The sequence below is a fragment of the Lonchura striata genome, chromosome 1, assembly GCF_050655825.1.
Source record: "Lonchura striata isolate lonStrDom1 chromosome 1, ASM5065582v1, whole genome shotgun sequence".
NCBI lineage: Eukaryota > Metazoa > Chordata > Aves > Passeriformes > Estrildidae > Lonchura > Lonchura striata.
The window spans coordinates 95431702-95451784 of NC_140703.1; the positions used below are offsets into that span (position 1 = coordinate 95431702).

At 36.1% G+C, this 20083-nt stretch overlaps 1 protein-coding gene across 7 annotated transcripts in view; it reads right to left on the reverse strand.

Annotated features, from left to right (window-relative positions):
* MYO16 (myosin XVI) overlaps positions 1–20083 on the reverse strand; it is a 356937-nt gene that overhangs the window by 221928 nt on the left and 114926 nt on the right. For all 7 annotated transcript variants that reach the window (XM_031503852.3, XM_021545590.4, XM_021545595.4 and 4 more), the window contains exons 3-4: positions 16888–16958; positions 13102–13245 (exon numbers count right to left, since the gene is read on the reverse strand). In XM_031503852.3, coding sequence (XP_031359712.3) covers positions 13102–13245; positions 16888–16958 — 215 coding nt within the window. The remainder of the gene's footprint in view (positions 1–13101; positions 13246–16887; positions 16959–20083) is intronic.

The window sequence follows — 20083 nt, forward strand, 5'->3', positions numbered from 1 at the left end:
AGTTCAAATTAATCTGGAGATTCTGGTGGGACAGGCCATGGGCAGAACATATTCAGTTCTAGGGCTCCCACATAACTATGAGTTTAAACATCCAATTCTCCAGTCTCTGCACATATGTTTTATTAAACCAGAAATTACAGGAAGCAATCTTACTCTCAAGATATGCACTTGTCTTAATACAATATCAATATTTTAATATTTTACCTGCCAAAAATTTTCTTTCCATTGAAAAAAAGGTGTTACATTAAAGAGCAGTTAATGAAGAATTATATATCTATGATTTTCATCTCCAAAGCCAAGTATGACAAAAAATAAAACAATAACTGCATTTCTTTCTCACTTTCCTACTTTATGGAGGCACCTTATTGGTTCAAAATACATGTTGCACATTTTCAGTGAGGGCTTCTCAGAAAAGAGAAAAACAGATAAGACATTAGGGTATCAGAAGGTCTCCAAGAACATGAAGACACTCTTTTTAGCTTAATATGAAAAAAAAAAAATTATCTGGAAAAATTATATGAATTGGATGTACTTGTTTGAATGTCACAAAAATAAGTTGACACTTTTAACTCTTTTAAAACCATTTTATCTGAAAGCATGAAAAAAGAAAAAAAATCAGAATGTATTTTCTCACTGAAATGTTGTATTTTTATTGAAAGTTGAGGTAGACTAAAGAATTGAAGAAATTATAGAAAACTTGACTTACATGCTATATATCACAAAAAAGTTCTTTTTGCTTAGAATAGTATTCTCATTCTGTTCTATGATTAAGACACTGCAGCAAAAATCCAATAGATCAGAATGAGGTCAAAAAAAGGATAGTTGAAGTACAGAAGGAGGGGTATTTGACTTGATATTGCCAGCTCTCAAATTATTTGGCAAGAAAAGGGAATTAGAAAGGAAACTTCAAAGAGCATTGATGACTAAAGACTAAAATTTTCCCATCTGTTTCTGCACATGGGACTTGCAAACTTCCCATCAGTAGCAGAGCTTATGGAAAAAAAATAAATTATTCGAGCACTGAATGTCTCTGATAACAGTATAGAAGCATGCTTTCTTCTAATTTTATTTTAATTGTAATCATCAAAAATTATGACAGGCACACAGAAAAATGATCAGTCCCTGTCTTATATAATACTCCAAAAAAAGGTCACTTTTTGAAATTATTGCCTTTTATTTTTAGAACAAATAGAAATAAAATCTCCTTTGCACAGCAGGGAGTGAGCCTTTGGAATTGTCTGTCAAAAAGTCTTTTAATCTGACACCACAGTTAGAGTTAACAGTTACTTCATAACCATTAAGCAAACTTGCAATTACATAAGGTCAAACAAATTTCATACTTTAGGAATTATAAAGATCATTCCCTGGGGTTAACAAGAACAGTCACTTGTGTACAGAATTGGACAGTTAGTAAGGCATAACTTTTTGTAGGCAAAATGGAGATGAGAAGCATCCTCTGTATTGATAAGTACAAATAAAATATAAGACATTGAGGTCAAAGTTTTACTAATACATTTCCTTACAAAGGTCTATGTGTTTGTATGTATATATTGCATGCATATATATGGGAAAGTAGTCAGATACACACATACACATATATATGCACACATATATATTTACACACACATACACTCCAAAAAAAACATGGGAGAAAGTTTTGCCTAGCAGCTTCACTTGAAAGAGTTTCCACCTCTGGCACACCACAGATAAGGGCAGAGCAAAAAAAAACAACCACATGGCTGCAAAGAAAGGAAGTTGATTTTGATGGCTCAGTAAAGATTGCAAGTTGTTTTTTGAAGAGCTTGTAGTTTACAGGTTCAATGTAAATAACATATATGTAGAAAGTTTAACTAGGGGCAAACCCCAAGGCCCTGTTTAACCTGATGATCTTCTTAATCCCCATAGTTTGGAAAGCCATCTTCCCTTCCTGTCTATGCACACTGCCATATCCATGTCTATGTATTTATGTAACTTGGGAAATACAGATGCTGAATGTCCATTTTGAGATTACATACAGAGATGTGTGTGTGTGTGTGTGTGTGTGTATGTGTCTATACTGTGTATATATATGCGTATAAGCGTGTGTGTGTGTAAATTAAATACACTTGAAATGGCACACATGAGAAAGTAGAGCTACTTCAGGTATTACATCAAATCTTACCATTTTATTAATGCAGAGAAAAAAGGGCTTGTGTTAATGTATATACACACAGTAAAAAGAAAGAAAATCTGTATTACATGTCTCTGGTGTAAAAAGCAGGAGATTAAACAGTGTGCAATAAAAAATAGCTGTGTACAGCATACAGTTTCTGCAAAGATAAATGTATCATGCAAGGAAGTATGAGTACAAAACTGCTATTTTAACTCAGTTAATTTCTGTTTTTGTTATGAGACAGATTAATTGCGTTGTTTAATAGCATCAACATGCTCCCAAGTGTACAGGGAAGGGACTGTACAGTAGCTTAATCTGCACTCAGGGTGATGCTGTCTTGCTGGTTAGTAATTAAATCTAGACCTTCTAGAAACAAATAATTGTGTGAAATACCAAATCTATTTAAGGAGTTTAGTATGTCAGTCACTTTAACACAAACCTGGCTTCTCAGAACATCACCATATAATTAGAGAACTTATAAGAAGACCAGAAAATTCTATTATTTTTCTGTGTTTAGGTAATGAAAAAAGTGCAGTAGACAAGAAAATCTTCCAGTCATAGTCAGTAGTAACTTGCTGTGTGGGATTGCAGCAAGTTAGTCCCTAATACAGCAGTGAGGAAAATATACACTCCATGCTAAAGTTTGAAATTGATTATATGAAAAGAAAAACATATGCTTATAAAGCATAGCAATACAAGTATAACCAGAGTTGACATTTATATATTAACAAAACATAAGATTCCAGGTCTATTTGTAATAGTTGCTCTCTCTGGATTAATATATATATTGGAAAAGTGATGAAATTTTGCACAAAATTGAAATAAATACTTCACAGACATACTGCTGTTCCATCCATCAAGGACTTGTCTGTGTTTTATCAGACAAAGTCTTTTCCTCATGTTCATAAATTGTAATTTTTGCAGTCAATATTGAAGTAATAGGTATTAATTTATCAAATGCTTATCACCTTGCAAAGAAACAACTGTCCACAATCAATCCCTTACCATTCTCTGGTCTTCATTCCAGAAAATGAAATTTTCCACCTTCCAGTACTGTCAGAATTTTAAGGAGCATCCTTCTTCCCAAAAAAGTGCAAGTCAGTAATCTCGCAGTATTCACTAATTCAACAAATACTTTCCATTATTTAACATTTGGAAAAATATTTAGTGTGTTTTAAAAATTCACAATATATCATAGTTTCTAATGGGAGTCATTTGAAATTTAAGACAAATCTGATTTCATAATCTTCAAATAGTTGAAGATACAGCTGTTACTTAGAAATAATATAAAGGCTACTTTTCTCCTGTGCTTTTAGAAGCCAGCTTTTATACATTTTCCAACATCTCTTTAGCTTTTCATCCTTGCAGGCAGCAACCACATCTTGCTCAAACTCATTATAAAAACAGAAAAATATATGTACATCCAACTTTCCATTATATTTCTTTTCATGACTTTAACTCCTACACTTCACTACCAACCCAGTCTCATTATTTTATATTGTTCTACACTGAACTGAATTATCTACTTTTTCCACACATAGTCCACACCAATTATTCTAGATTTGGAAAATCAATACTTTTTCTCCACCTTTCCTATTCTAACTGAAAAGTGTTCAAACACATGTGAAAACCTGAGTGTTTTAATGACCTTCATGCCACCTCTTTTATTAGTTCCACTAACCCTGCACTGTTACAATTTACCTAAACCATCTGCTTTCAAAATGTAAGCCGGATTTTCCTGCAGCAGTTTTCTTTCCAATGACTTTACACTTCAATCTTCATGGTGGCATATCAATGTAAGTTGTCCTTGAACTTTTGATAAATTGTATCTGTGCTGCAATTTCCCCTACTGGCTCACTCACAAATTCAAGAATTCATAGACATTCATTTGATGGTTCTTTTTTCATAGGTTCATGCTCCCAAGCCCTTCTAAATTATGCATTACAAATTATGCCATAGTGATATTTCATTCCAGTATTTCTGAAATGAAAACACACAAAAAGCCATATATAACTGAGAGAGGAGTCCATTGGTTTGAATGGTTTGGGGATTTTTTTCAGCATTCAAGAACAGCTCTTATCCAAATAAATAATATATTAAAAATAATTTTATTAATTAAAGGTACAAATGTTTAAAATTATATTCTTATTATATTTTAATGAGAAAAATTGCATTTAATACTTCATTTAAAAAAATTGGTTTAAATCCTAATGATACGGTGATTCAAGGTCTGGTTCTAAGTTCAGTTTACTTCAGTACTTGATGTCAAAATCAAGCCAAAATTTGTCACAGTTGGAAAACATTGCTCAAAAATATATATAGATCCAAATGAAAGAAGTTTATTGTTTTTCATGATTACTAAATTATACTGGCTTTCCAATCCCATATACCAATTAAATACATGATTTTTATTTAAATTTGGCCAGTATATGTCCATCTTCCCAGATGTCAGTCCTTTGGAAACAGAATTTCTTAACATTTAAAAAAAATAATAAAACATTCTTTTTCCCAATGAAAATCCAGAATTTTTTTTAAGAATAAATTCTTCTGAGAAACACAATTAATTTCCAATCTAAATGCCATTCTCAATTTACTTCCAGAGACTATTAATCTAGCTTTTGTGGCCTTGGGGCTTCTTTTCTTGAGAAAAAAAACAAAAAACAAAACAAAACCTTTTTTTTTTCTTCTTTGACTTCATGCTATTTGGCCATTATGTATTTTGCTTTCAAATACCTGGAAACAGTATTAAAAGCAAACAAACAGAAATATTTGAAATGCCTGGAAAATGGTTTGTTTGCCCTGTACTGTACTTCTCTTTCTGAACTGTGTTCTTTCATAAACTTTTCTTCTGTCTTTTTTTTGGCTATAGAAATTTAACATAATCTTACAGGCATCAAATATCTACCATGTAACTTTACTTGCTATTTATTGTTCACAATATTACGTGTTTAATATCCTCTGTATGTCACTTTATTGTCTTAAGAACACAATCAGAATAATTATATCCAACAGCCTTCTGAACAGCTGTCATGTGGAAATATAATACTAGAATGGATCTCCTGAAGTATCAGTTTGGTAATGCAGGCAACACATAACCCATAATCTCATTCACAACTTTAAGATCAATTTTAAAGCTAATTAGGGATCAGGTTTTTCAATCCCTAGTGCTCCTGCATGGAATGCTGCTTTCCAACATATGTCTCCTAACATTAAGAAAGCTTAGTTTAATTTCTGTCTTTATTGTTGGACACCTTTGCAATTATTTTCTTTCATGCTAGCAGTAAGCAGGTTTCAAAAGCTTTTTTTCTTATCTCTTTCTCTATCCTCATATATTTACAGAAATTTTTACATCCTCTCTGATTTGATTTTTTTAAGTAGAAAATATTATTTTTACTCCCTTCTCTTAAGATAAGCTTTTTACTCTCTTATCCTTGAAAGTTTCATTGGTACAATTTCCCATCTCTGAATGTGGTTGTTGATAGCTAACTGCAGGCTGTCATTACTTGGACAGTAGCAAAACCACTCTTCTCTTTCTCTTGACAACATCTTCATTCTGACAAATCCAAGAATCTGTTTTTCCCACCTGCAGTTACATGTTTGCAGCATAAAATTGTCTTAATATTTAGTAAACTCTGAGTTCTTTTTCCAAATTTCCAGCTGATGGTTCCTGAGCATATCACAGAAATGTCTGTTGCTCAGAGCATGACCTTGTATCTGTACTCTGAAATTTCAAGCCATTTTTATTACTTAGGTCTTCAAAAATACCTTATGATTTCTGCACAATATTATAATTCTCACCCTAACAGATAAGGCATTGGAACATTGTCTTCAACATATTTCATTATCATACCTCTATTTTTCCTCTCAAGGTTATCACTCAAAACTAAATAAAATAATGTCATAGGACCAATCCTAATGAAAACTCAGCAGCTCTCAGGCCCATTTCTCTATTAATAGCTAGGCTGTTTTCTTGTTAGCATGTTCTTCACTACCAAGCAACTTTTCACTTCTACACTTTAACTAAGAGTTTTCCTTAATTCCCTAGCTACTCACTCATGAGTAACTCACAGAATAATTATGTCAGTGATTCAAGCAGAGGCCACTTGGCATGAAGAATGATTTTCACCTTCTACAAATATCCCCCAGTGGTGGAACATTCCCAAACTATGAAGAAGACTTCATAGTACAAAACTATGTTTACTGAAGATCAAAGCCAGATGTTGATTTTCATTGTCTTTTCATTCCTTGATCATCTTTCTCTGGGAAAAAAGAGAATTAGAGTAAAGTTTATCCAAAATTCCCCATTTTTGCATATGTTTTCCATCCCTCAGCATACTTTTCCTGATCTGCTCCAGCCAAAACTGGGGTTGATATTTTTTCCAAGAAGCCTAACTCTCTTTTACCTCCAAGAGCTTTTGTTTTCTGGAAATGCTCTGATGCTAAGAGCTCCAGAGTATACAGGTCTGCTGCTTAATAGCCATGGTCTGTATCTTAAGTTCCATCTTCAGTGCCAAATGTTTTCCACTGGGACAGAGGGAGGGAGGATGAAATGGGGGGAGGGACAAAGGGAGGCAGAGAGGGAAAGTGTATGTGTATGTGTGAGATTTCTAGACATCAAAGAAGTATTTACAGCCTCTTACATCTTACTTTCTGTGTCTACTTCCCATGTAAAAAAGCTTTGATTTATATAATGATTTAGCATTCTTTGTACAGTGAACTGCAGATTCTATTTCACTGGTTATGTCTGCTGTCAATTGAAGTTCAATGCTATTTCTTTTCTCTCTATATTAGTCTCATTTATTTTCTAGGTTATCTCATTACTTTCATGATAGTGCTCAAAGTTAAATGCTTTGACCATTTTGCTGTATCCAGTTAAGTTCCTGTTCTTATCTCTCCTTAAACCGTCTTTAGTGCTGCATGGCTAGCTAGCTTCATTACTTTTCACCAGTCTTTACAGAGGACTAATATTTCTACAATTTCCTATGAGTTTTGCTATCTGGTACTCAGCAACTAATTAAAAGGCATCACCTAGATTAGATAAGTAGTGGCCTCCATCTAGGTTAGTTTTATGTTATCCCAGCTAGCAATGATGAAAGGCTATAAGCCAGTAGTACACACTTTCTGGAAGTTCCCTCCTACACTCCTCACACATCCACTAGTTTCTGCAAACTGAGTGAATTCAAATAGATACCCACAGCTTCCACAGAAAAAAAAATGCTATTTAAATTTCCTTACTACAAATATTGGAACTGCCTCTAGAAAGACAGAAGAATCATTGTTCTTTTGTACTTCATGATAATTTATACTATAAACTGTTAGCCGTTGTCTCCTATGACCTATAACTGCTCATTATTCTTTCCCCTTCCCTGCTTCCTCTCCCATTGACTCAAAGGAGGAAGTCATACTGAGCAAGATTGAATGGGAGCGCAGAATTGCCTCCTCTGAGGAAGTAATTGTTTCTGGAGCTATGAAATAGGAAAACCTTTCTTTAAGTTCTAAAGATAATGGCATCTTGACAGTTAATCTCTGCTTGCTAACATAGTCTGAAGCAGTTGCAAAGAAGAAGGGCAAAATAACTATGCAACTGCTGCCTGATTACATGACTTCAGATATGTGCCAGTCTCAACTGCATGGGGGAGCAGAAAAGAGAGTTACAGCCCCATAACAACTTCCTTTCTACTCCCACCGGGAAGTCAGTTCATGTAAACTTTTTCCAGTGAAAATATATCTGGTTTTGGAAAGAGGATTTTACACCAAAATCAAACGTGGATTACACATGCAGTGGATAGTATTATATGTCTGACACTGCTCATCTATTGTTGCTGTAAATCTAATGATTTTATGGTAGCTCCCTTTTGCACACTGCCAAGCACAGATTTTCCTAAGTTCTTAAAAAGGGGAATGAAAAAATATTCAGCCTCAATCTTTTTTTTTTTTTAATTTCTACTTTTAGCCTTCTATGCCAGATTTGCATTTTGTGCTTCAATTCTAGGTTCCAAAAAGTACACGATGAAACATTTAATTAGTTAGCAGACAGAAGGTACACTTACTTTTCCTAGTAAGGTCAGTTTAAAAAAAATTATTAAGAGTGTTCTGAGGATGTAGTACTGATCTCTTCTAGTTAATTAAGTGCCAAGTTTATCTCAGTAATACTTTCAGTTCCATGAAAGAATAAATAAAGAATAAATCTCTACTGTGCCGCATACTGCACAAACAGCAGAATACCATCTCCACCTGCAATTTTTATCTACCTACCCTACTTCTGAGTAGCCAAGGTTAATATACAAAACTGCAAGAGTGTCAATGTTTATTCCACCATATGTGTGCATGTTCTGGCTGGGATTGAGTAATTTTCCTCCCAGTAGCCAGTGTGAGTTTTGGATTTGTGTTGAAGAAGGTGTTGATAACATCGGGATGTTTTAACTATTGCTGAGCAGCCCTTACACAGAGCCAAGGCCATTTCTGTTCCTCACCCCACCACTGCAGGCTGGGGGTGCAAAGGGGCTGGGAGGGGACACAGCAGGGACAGATGGCCACCCAACTATTCAGAGAGATGTCCCACACCATATGGCCTCATGCTCAGCATATAAAGTTGAGAAAGGAGGAGGAGGATGTTCAGAGTGATGGCATTTGTCTTCCCAAGACACTGTTACACGTGGTGGAGCCCAGCTTCCCCAGAGATGGCTAAACACCTGCCTGCTGATAGTACAGGGTGAATTATTTTTTCTTCTGTTTTGCTTATGTGTGCAGCTTTTGTTTTCCCTAATTAACTGTCTTTATCTCAACCCAAAAGTTTTCTCACTTTTACCCTTGTGATCCTGACCTGGGGGGAGTGAATGAGAAGCTGTGTGGGGTTGAGCTGTCATGACAAGAAGACAGTTTGAACAGTGCACAAGTAAAGTAAGGGTTACCCACTCTTATGTATCAATTAAAATTATTTAAAGCTAAAAATTTGTATCTTTTGTGGAGGAACAAAGCTTAGACTGTAAGTCTAATTAGACTGTAAGTGATGGGTACAAGTTTAAAGCTGTAGCCATTTAAAGGCCACTTGCTACAACTAACAAAGCAGGAGCAGCACCAAAATGCTGGTTCTTGGACATTCTGCAACTCTGATAGCATGGGACAAAGAACATTGGATACTAAGGTACAAATCTTGGCTAGTGTTTGAATTCAATATAGAACAAGTGTAGGGAATTCATAAAAAACCAATGTTTCAATGCACTCTGAATGATGAAAAAGAACACACCCCAACCAGACAGAGCTGCTGACAGCACATTCAGTCCTGAGCCTACAAAAAGCAGTGAGGCAAGACAGAGCAGATCCCTCCAATAAATCTGGTTGCTGTTCACATTCTTAAGAGATTTAATGTGGGCACAAATGTATATAAGCCTACACACCTCGGTTTTTAAATGAAAAACACTTCAGCATTCTCTTCAACCTTCTACAGGAGCCTCCTTCATACAAAATCCATGAAGAGCAATTCCCTATGCCACGGGGAGAACACACAGTGCTGATGTGGTGGAGCAGTGACTGATGAACGTGACCTTTCCCTCCTCATCGGCGTGCACGGCAGGCAGACCCCCATGGACCACCTCTGATCTCTGCATCTCCTCCCGTGCCAGCCCCGGGCTAAGCTCCTCACTGACTGCCTGCTTAGCACACACAGGATGTCTCTCCTGGCTGCTCATTCCAGTGCCCCCCTCTCCCCTTGCTGACAGCTACAAAACTAAGACATAAATATGTCCCTGGAAAGCTTTACCTAATGTAAAGTGTTGGAAATTATGGAAAGAAATAGCTTCAAGCATTTCATTCTGCATCCATTCCAAAAAAAAGTATTAACAATTCCAATAGCCTTCCAGCAGGCCATGACAGAAGATTACCCCATTGCAAACAGCTACAGCCCCTCCTAGTTTGCAGTGAATGAGCTTTGATTTTGTCTGCTGTCTACCAGAGCAAAGACATTGTGAGTTACCAGTTTAGATTATGAATGACAAGACAATATCTTGTGTCAGCCAGAGAAAAATGAAGTCTGAGCCCATCAAAAGTGGGGTGAAGTCAGAAACTGGGAGTGTTTAAGCAAATCTTCATTGATAGCCTTCTGGTATTTTAATATACAATTTTTAATATTTTCTGTTTTCCTACTTCCCTGACAAGAAATGTTTTAAGTCCTTAATGAGGGAATCTCCACTGGCTTCTGAGAGGTTTCCAGAAATCTGAATTGAACAATTAAAGGATCATGCTGTTACCTTTTAGGGCACATCTTTAAAACAGAAAATATGGTACTGCCTGGGCTATAAATTCAGTCCAGAATAAATATTTATTTAAAAGTAATTCCTGAGGTTACAAGAAGCATTATTTTTCCTTCCAATGAAAAACTGTGGCATAATAGAAGCTGACTATAGCTCAAATTGGCATTATCAAGGTTCATGCTACTCATTAGACATGGTCCATGAAACACTAACCTCAAGGCAAAGTAATTTCTAATATGAATTGCTCACACAAAGGCAATTCAGAATTGTGAAAAATAAGTCTCTCCAACCTCAGTTTTCATCTTCACATTGTCATTTGTTATCAAAGAGAACATTAATGTGATGGTACAAAACCTACTGTTTACCTAAGAATATTTTCCTTCTTCTGCCATTTCCTTAAAAATCTTTAAATCTCAAAATTTCAAATTCTTTATTTTGACTTTAGAAGGGAGAATATAAAGATGTTATTTATCTGGTCAAGGAAACTCTGCCTTTTAAAGTGCTGACCACCTAAATGTGGGCAGATTTGCCAGAAGCTATCATAAATAATATGAACAATTCAAACTTTATTTGCAAAAAATCCACGTGTGTACCCCTGCTTATTGAAATTTGAATATATTAGGCAACCAAGATATCAGAAATTGCTTACAACCTTCAGAGGAAGGCAGCTTGTAACAACAGGGACCAAGTCAAAAAATATTCAGATGATGGCCTGGAAAATTAGTTTGGACATAACCCTATATAGCAACACTCAAAGCTTAATTAGGTTAAGCTTCTTGCAAAAGTGATCAAGGAAAATTTTACAAAAGCCCTCTATAATCTAAACTGCTCCTATTAATGACAACAGCATTGTACTCAGAATTTTTGAAAATTCCCCCCATTACAAGAGTTTCCCACAGTACAAGAGCTTTTTATGAATAAACTTCTCTGTTCTAGTTTGTTTATCAGTCTAGGAGTACATGCATAATGCATAGGCTTCAGAGGTATCTACACTGGACAGATTGAGGTAATACAAGAGATAAATCAACCTGGAAATTTTATCCATTATTTGCCAGGAGTAATTACAATGCTTAAAACCAGATGTATCTGATTGTTTTTTTTTTTTTTTTTTTTGGTTCTTTGTTTTGTTTTGTTTTGTTTTATACTGTACAGATTGCCCAGTTGTCCAGCCTGGACAATTCAGGTTGTCCAGTGAGTCTGTGGACTTTACATCCTTGAAGACTTGGTCCTGGGCAAGCTGGTGTGCCTAGCTCTTGTCTGAGCAGAGGGAATGGACTAAATCTCCCAAAGAGATTTCATTAAATGTATTATCAAGGATACAGTCTAAAAATCTATCTACCTTCCCTTTACCTGTAACACTGAAATAAAATTATAAGCATGAAAAAAAATTCTGACCTTACAACAACATGTTTAAAACATAAACATTTTTAAATTATATAAAAAGACTAAAAAACTTTAAGTCAGACTGTGAGCTGCTTCTACACTACAGTTTTGAAGAGCAATGCCACACGAACTGAGAGAATGAGCTGCATCAGTACCATTGCATAAAACTAGAGTTTGTGGTCCTAGGCAAGGAAGCACAAAAGAGAACCAGAGAATAATTTAGGGTGGAAAGGACATTTAAGATCATGGAGTTCAACCATTAAGTCAGCACTGCCAAGTCCACCACTAAACCATGTCCATATCTGTCACATCTACACACCTTTTAAATACTTCCAGGGATGTTGACTCTGCCACTTCTATGGGCAGCCTATTCCAATGCTGACTGCTCTTTCAGCACAGAAGGTTTTTCCAAATATGCAATCTAAACTTCCCCTGATGTGACTTGAGTCTATTTCTTCTTGTCCTGCTACTTTCTACCTGGTAGGAGAGGCCAGCCCCCACCTTGCTACAACGTTCTTTCAGGTTTTCTCTGGTCCTTTCTTCTACATCCTCAACAGCCCAAATTCCTGCAGCTGGAGTTGTGCACCAGACCCTTCCCCAGCTCCGTTGCTCTTCTCTGGACAGGCTCCAGCCCCTCAGTGTCTTTCTTGTAGTGAGGGGCCCAAAACTGAACACAGGATTTGAGGTGTGGCTTCACCAGTGCTAAATACAGGAGGACAATCACTGCCCTGCTCCTGCTGGGCACAAGTACTGCTGATACAGGCCAGGATGACATTGGCCTTCTTGGCCACCTGGGCACACTACTGCTCTCTAAAAAGGCTGAATGCCATATAGATTACTATATTGAGCAAACTCAGCATAAAAAGTCAAAGTTGTTTATATAAATATTAAATTTGTCTCATTTTGACCATGTCCACAAATACTTTTTATGGATACTGAGCATAAGTCAGCCAATACTTGCTTTTTAAGATTGTCTGGCGACTCAACATTTAACAGAAAGTGACAAGGAGAAAAGAAAAGAAATTATCTGACTATTCCATTTGGGACTGAATGTTTCAGAGATATAAGATCTGGACCACAGTGGAGAAATAGGAGATACTTGACACTGATGTTTGCAATTTATTCTCATTGAAGTCCTAAAAATGCCTTATAAAAATCCTGAGCACAAAAGCAATGTCAAGAAAAACCAAATACTGTACGTGCTTTCACTGATATGATTAGTAGAACTATATTGCTTTCCTATAGCAGTTTCAGACCTTAGCATGCTCCATTCTGTCTCCTTTTCAAGCACACAATGCATTGGCTTGCTTTACTTACTAGTAGCAGTAGCAGGACTATATCAGGATTATCACAGGCACAGGCTATGTGCATTGATGTCCAAAAATCCTCATCTTGATGATTTACATTTACTCCTCTGTCAATTAGAATTTCCGCAGCAAATGCATTATCATAGCGAGCACACTGGAAGGAAAAAGAGCAGATTAGCAATGGTGTTTTCCTCAGTGTACAACTAAATTTATTACGTACAATTTAAATTGGGCAGATGACACATTGTAGTTCAGCTGCTGTGCTTGTAGGGAACAACAGCTGAGGAATCTATAGGAATAATTGTGTGGAGATTTCCAGGTCCATGTGCATGATTCACAGAATCCCCTATTTCCTTTTGAAATCTGATGAATCTGAATCTACAAGGATGAGGCTTTTTCCCCTGTTCAATATTGCCATTCCAAATCAGTGCACAGACATCAGTGCTTGATGATCCCATCATGAGTAGTGGTATCTAAATATATGCACACCCACACATGCATATGTCCATGCATACATAAATTTCTGCCTTTTATGCAGCTTAGGGCAACAATACACCCCTCTTCATAGCCCACTTCTATTTCCAATTCACTAACTGGACTGATTCCTATTCGAGTCTCTCTGCCAGATAAATACCCTGCACACTGAGGGTGTAATTGTGAGTAAAAATGGTGTAAAAATGCACATGTGTGTGTATATGCGTGTGTGCATGCATGTTTCTATACCTTGGTCATGGCCACAAATTTGGAAGAGAAGAAGAAAATAGCTTGGACATTGTGTTGACCTTACTCCTCTGTCGCATCTGTGGCTTTTTATACATAAGGTTATGGATAATACTTTAAAAGACAATCAGGACACTTAAGATCCTAACTCTGGCCTCAGACACAATCTCAATAACTCTTCAGAGAAGGAACCCATCTCTTTCCCCACGGGGGAGAGGTTAGGGGGGGACTAATTTAAATCTGGCATGGAAGCCAGCATACAAAAGGAAGTGTGGAAGAAGGAAAAGTGTAACTGGATTCAACTGTGAAGTCAAGATATATCTGAGATCTCCATCAGAACACAGTAGCTGCATGTACCAGTGCAATCATAAATATAGACAACCCAAAAGATTAATATTAGATTCTATCAGGATAAAAAAGCAGTCTGTCCTAAATGAATTCCAAATACATTGACCATTAAATTATAGAACAGAAATTAAATTCTGATGTATTTCTTTTAGCTCGTGTAACTTATCCAACAGCTGTAGAAACAGTTTTGTTTTATTTCATTGGTATCGTTCATTGTATCAGTACAACTTAAATTGAGCTGTTCTGTGCTGAAATTTAACAAATCAGAGGTAAGACATTTTATATTACAGATCAGCATAATAGAACACAAATCATATTTTCAAGACATTGTTAAGCAAAAAAAAAACCAAAAAAACAAACCAAAACTAACCAGTTACCAGTTCTAGAGATGACAGGTATCACTGACCCATTTTGTGTATTAATAATAGACATAGAGCTTTTTCTGATTAGTTGCAGCTTAGATTTCTTGTTGCTCATTGATTCTTCTTTAATTGATTTTGTGAAACAATTGGACAAGTTCAGTTAAGGTTCCAGAATAAAACTGTGACGCATATACTTTGTTGTAAGGGTGGGGGTGGGCTGTTGCCTGTGTGAATTGACCTGGCACCATGTGCTTCATACTGCATGGCAGCTCAGACACCTACTCACTTTTTATTGTACTTCTCCTGTCATGGGACCTAAAGAAAGTTCAGTGAATAATTTTGAAGTTCCCATAGCTTGCCTAGATTCAACCATATTGGAATACTCTACAGAGATAAAACCAGAATCTTTATCAAGTATCACATTTTTGGGGGTTTTTTTTTAGACTTATATAATGTTTTGGAAGTTAACAGATATGAAAAAAGGAAAATGGAATTATATAATTAATCAGATTTTAAGAAGAATGTCAAGATATATATATTTTCCATTCATTCTGACACAAAAACATTTAGTCTACAAGTGGAAAGAATAAACACTAAGCTCCACTTTGGACCAAGCAGCTTCACAGCTGTAAAACTAACACTTAGAATGGATCTAAGTGGGCTTTAAGAATATAGCACAGGTGCATGCTAAATTACTAGTTTCAATTCTTGCTGGAAAATAAATTTGGCTTATCTTGTTTCCCTGTATCACGATTCATCTCTCCTGTCTTTACTGCTCCCAAATCAGGGTCAAATCCGAATTTCATTGAATTCAGGTTTGCCTCTATCTCCCGTAGGATGAGCATTTTCCTGTAAATGAATTATGAGTACTTACAAGTAACTCCGACTAAACTGAGGCAGTAGGTTACACATGGCTCTCTACTGAAAATGTCTTACTGCAGAAAGCTTTCCTTCCTTTGGAAGCATATGTGTGCTTGTGAAGCAGCAGGCACCAGTTGAGAGATACTGATTGTGACAGTGAATTGGGGCGTGATGCAGATCAAGAAACCTAAAATGGCACAGTTCAACTGCAGATTTTATCTGCAGTTAAAAACTGTTATTCAGCTAAACTAGATAAAGCAACTTAAAATCCCTGAAGATTAATTTTTCTTTCTTTTATTGTAAAGTGCCTGACACTTATGTCAAATTACCCACACTAAAGGTAGCGATTGTCTCCTAGGGCTTTTGGCATAAGGTAACATTTGGGAATCCCAAAAATCCCAAATCTCATTTGGACTGCATTTTTAAAGAGTGGTTGAGCATCTTTACAGCAGACAAATGGTTGGAGAAGAGAAAAGAGAATTAAAATTTTCTCTCTTCCAAATAAATACTGCACTTTCCCCTTACCTTGGTCTCTGTTTCCTAAAGTCCTTGGTTAAATAGCACAGCCATGGAGAATGGAAAACAAGGATTAATTACACAACAAAAACATTGTATCTTGCAAGAGCATGGTCACAGGTGTGCTGAAGTCCAGTAATATTACAAGGGCTCTTTCTCATAGATAAATTACTGTAGTTTGCATACATACTATGAGAAACGTATTCCAGCTGCCCTGAAATGAAGCACTCTGCCAGCAGACTTTTTGTTACTTTGCTCAGTCGCATCTTTTGAGCCACGGTGTACAATAAATTTGGATCCAAATGTCTTAAAATATTTTCATAGACAGCATGTCTGCAACTGAAGCATCACAGACTAGGATCATAAGATGTAGGAATTATTTATGAGTTTTGCTAGTGGCTTCATCAATGCCAAAATTCCTCTCCTGTGGTATTTTCTTTCTGTCTGCCTGTCATGTCCTTACCTCTTGCTTTTATTTTAATTATTATATACAAATTGTTTTTCTTTTATCTTCTTGCTACTTAATCTGAATTGCTATGCAAATAATGAAAAACTAAATGCAGATAATGTTTAAATATCTACATGTCGGAAACTGTTGCAAGAAAATATGACAAAAACAAAAGGAAGAATGCTATATCATGGGGTCTTTTTCATACAGGAACTGTGAAACTTTGAACCATATAATTTTGTATTTAGAATCAAGGTGTCTTTCCTTTGTTCTTCCTTGCTGCACAGATAATTTATAAATAAAACACTTCATCGCCTTTGTTAGCTACCACTCCTATGACATGATCCATTCTTTTGTAAGCAATTTGAAAATGACAATTTATTTAAAATAAATGGCTGGATGCAATCACAGCCATGGCGGAGCTCAGTGCAGATTAAAAAAATTGTCAAACCTGTCTATTTTGTTAATATGCCAAATCTGCTACTCACTTTCCCACTTTGTTTATCCACAGTCACTAACAATAATCTTCAATCACTCTTACCAGATGGAGCAAGGAGCCTCCTGAGGAAAGAAGCATATGAGGGTCAGCACCATCCTTCAACAGCCGTAGCACTGAAATATCAAAGAAAAGAGGAACAAGAGTTAATATAACTAATATACCTAATATAACAGCAGTACACCTAATTCTGAACTGTTAATAGGCTGATTCTTAATCATCTTAATCAGGGGATTTAGGAATACATACAAACCTCTAGTGTAACTGCAAAACTGTCATGTCAGCATTTGCCATTTCACATGTTTTAACAGCTAAGCCTGTAAAGCAAAAGACCTTTGATAATGAACAGTAAATATCAACAGCATTCAGGACTTTTCAAGTGTACAGATGAGCATGACAGTTTCAGACATATGAGAGGGGAGGGCTGGAGGAAAGAGCCATGTCAAGGTTTCAGTCACCTGATTAGTTCATTTGGAAGCAAAATCACAGTTAACTGGCATTATTTCACTTTTCAAAGTTCCCATGCAATATATTGGCTTTTTCAGTCAATACTTGAAACTACTATTCATAACTGATATCACTTGAAATTAATCATCATATCAAAGCTAAATGATCTGCACTCAATTTAACCTTTCCAGTGCATTGTCAGATCACTGATGCAGCATAATCTTTAAAACAATATTTGGAGCCACACTCTACTTCCAGCTACATCTATCAAACCCCTCTGAAATGAATATAGGCTTATAAGTGCAAGCCAAACCACAACCCTTCACATTGGTGCTCACTCAAATGTGAAAATTTCAGCACTTTTCCCCCATGGTCTTTATTGCCTTTATAACCTTTTCAGTCTGAATCAAAGACCTGACTAACTCCTGGAAACAGTGCTCATTCCTTGCAAAGAACTGCACAGCAGCAATGCCTGGCAGTACCAGGGGACTCCACACCAGCACTGCAACCCTGTCTTCATTAAACTGGCATGAAAAACCCTTTTGAAAGGCCTCTCTCCATGAGAATAGTTGCTAATAATATTTCCTGAGTAGGAGCACCGGCAGTTCTGTCTTCATCATCTGAAAATCTTGAGTTAAATTCTTAGTTAAGATCCTGGATGGACTTGTGCAAACAGCTTCAAAGAAATTTTAAGTTGGGAAATGGGTTCCACTGAGATTCCTGTCCTACAGGAGGGCCAGAGATTTGTTTTAAGGCTTTTCTGTGAATCTGTCAGCAGTCTCATGACCACCACCTCTTTCCTATCTATGCATTTTCTCTTATCTGTTTTCTTTCTCCCAAGGATATATTGCAACTCCATTTTCACTGTACATTTAAGTTTCTTACAGCTTTCAGACACTTAACCTATTTGAAAGGGGTCAGTTTTCTTTTCAAATACTGTCAATTTAGATAAGCAGTGTTTTCTGAATGTGCTGAATTATTTTTGATCAGGTGCCCTAGAAAGATTTCTTCTAGGAAAGAATATTTGGTTAAATAGTTTCAAGCCTGTAAAATAGAGTGAAATATGTGACATTATCATTACTAAAAATATCATATAGCAAAAAGACACTGATGTAATGGGCAAATATTTACAATAGTTATGTAAATATATTTAATCTTTTGCTCTTTTTAAACTTTGAAAATCAAAGATCAGTCAAAAGTACTGTATAAATTATTACTTTATGAATAGTTCCATGGTACCTATTTGTCCCCACCAAAGGTTCTGCCTCATTTAATTTACATAACTTTAAAAGACTTATATGTTCTGGCAAATGCCACTTTGAAAGTTAGCCATTATTAGAAGTCCCTGTTATCCCCAGCACATCCACAAAAGTAGAATGAGAGCATTAGGTAACATATAATAAAAAAAACTGCATAACACCTGCTAAGCAAGACGAACAGCACAGCACCAGAGAGGGAAGATGCAGAATTATTTACAAAATTTCATAATGTCAGGAGAAGCAGATGAACAATAAAAAGCAAACCATTCCTTTCTGTTCTCTCAGATCCACAAATCACATACTGAAGCACAGACTTGTCCTCATTCAGAGAGATACCATTAAAATAGAGGTTCAGAACTAAGTTCTTTCTTTTTTTAATACCTGAATTTCTGACCATTAATGGAGATTCTTTCTCTACCTCAGGTTTAAAGTGAGTAAAGACTTATAAATCCCCCTTCCTTTAACAGGCATGCAACTACATCTTCCTTGAGAGTTAATATTCCAAATGTTCCTATGTTATGCCATTTCTTTAGTAGGGCAGAAAATATTATTTCCATACACAGAATATTTCTTAAGGCTCTGAAAAGAATTTAATTCTCCCAATCCCATCAGAATTTCACCTGAAGAAATTAATACTCCAAAGTGTTCCCTTTCCTCCATCCCCTGTTTTCCAGGGGAAAAAATAAACCTCATGCATCATGTGGTGGCAGAGCAAGCACACTGTGGGTTGGTGGCAGAAGTCTTATATTGACTAGGACTGATATGAAACAGCATCTTCAGTCTGTGTTTTTGCAAGATGGGATAAGACAGGTAAGGTAAGGTGTTAACCAAAGGAGTCTTTTCCCTTCCTCCATTCACTAAAGGGCTTATATAACTCTACATCTGGGTAAATAACACCTGCAAAAATCAATTGTAGAATGTCTTGTTGGGTCACTGAGATGAACTCAATTATTTTGAGCCTTGGGATCACCAAAATAGGCTTTAGAATAGGTCCTTCTATGCAAAGACAGAGGATGAAGACTTCACTCTTTTGGCAGAAGCAGGACACATGGGAAGGTCAGTGGGCTGGAAAACTGCATTTCTAACAGTATTCCACAAGAATTTCATCTGGACCCGTAAATAGTAAAGGGCAATTTTTTTAATATCTTCCTCCCCCAACACCCAAAGACTTGATTCCCATAAAGAAGCTATGCAAAACAAAGTAATGCCTTTCCAGATCCATTTTACAACTCCTTGCAGTTGAAACCAAAAGAACAACAGATCATTTCTGGATCTGAGTTTGAAATCCATTAGATTTAATTGGTTTGCCTTGTTTTTTGGGTTTTTTTTTTCTACCAGCAGAAATGTAGACCAAGATTACAGAATAAAGAATTAATATGTTAACTCCAATCTTCAAGTAGAATATTAAATAATTGTGACCATAAACAAATTACTGAGTCACATAAAAAAACATTAGGGAATGTGGATAAAAGATCAGTAGCTTTTTTTCTCTTTTTTGTGGATCTGGTGTCTTTTTCCTCATTATTGAACACAGC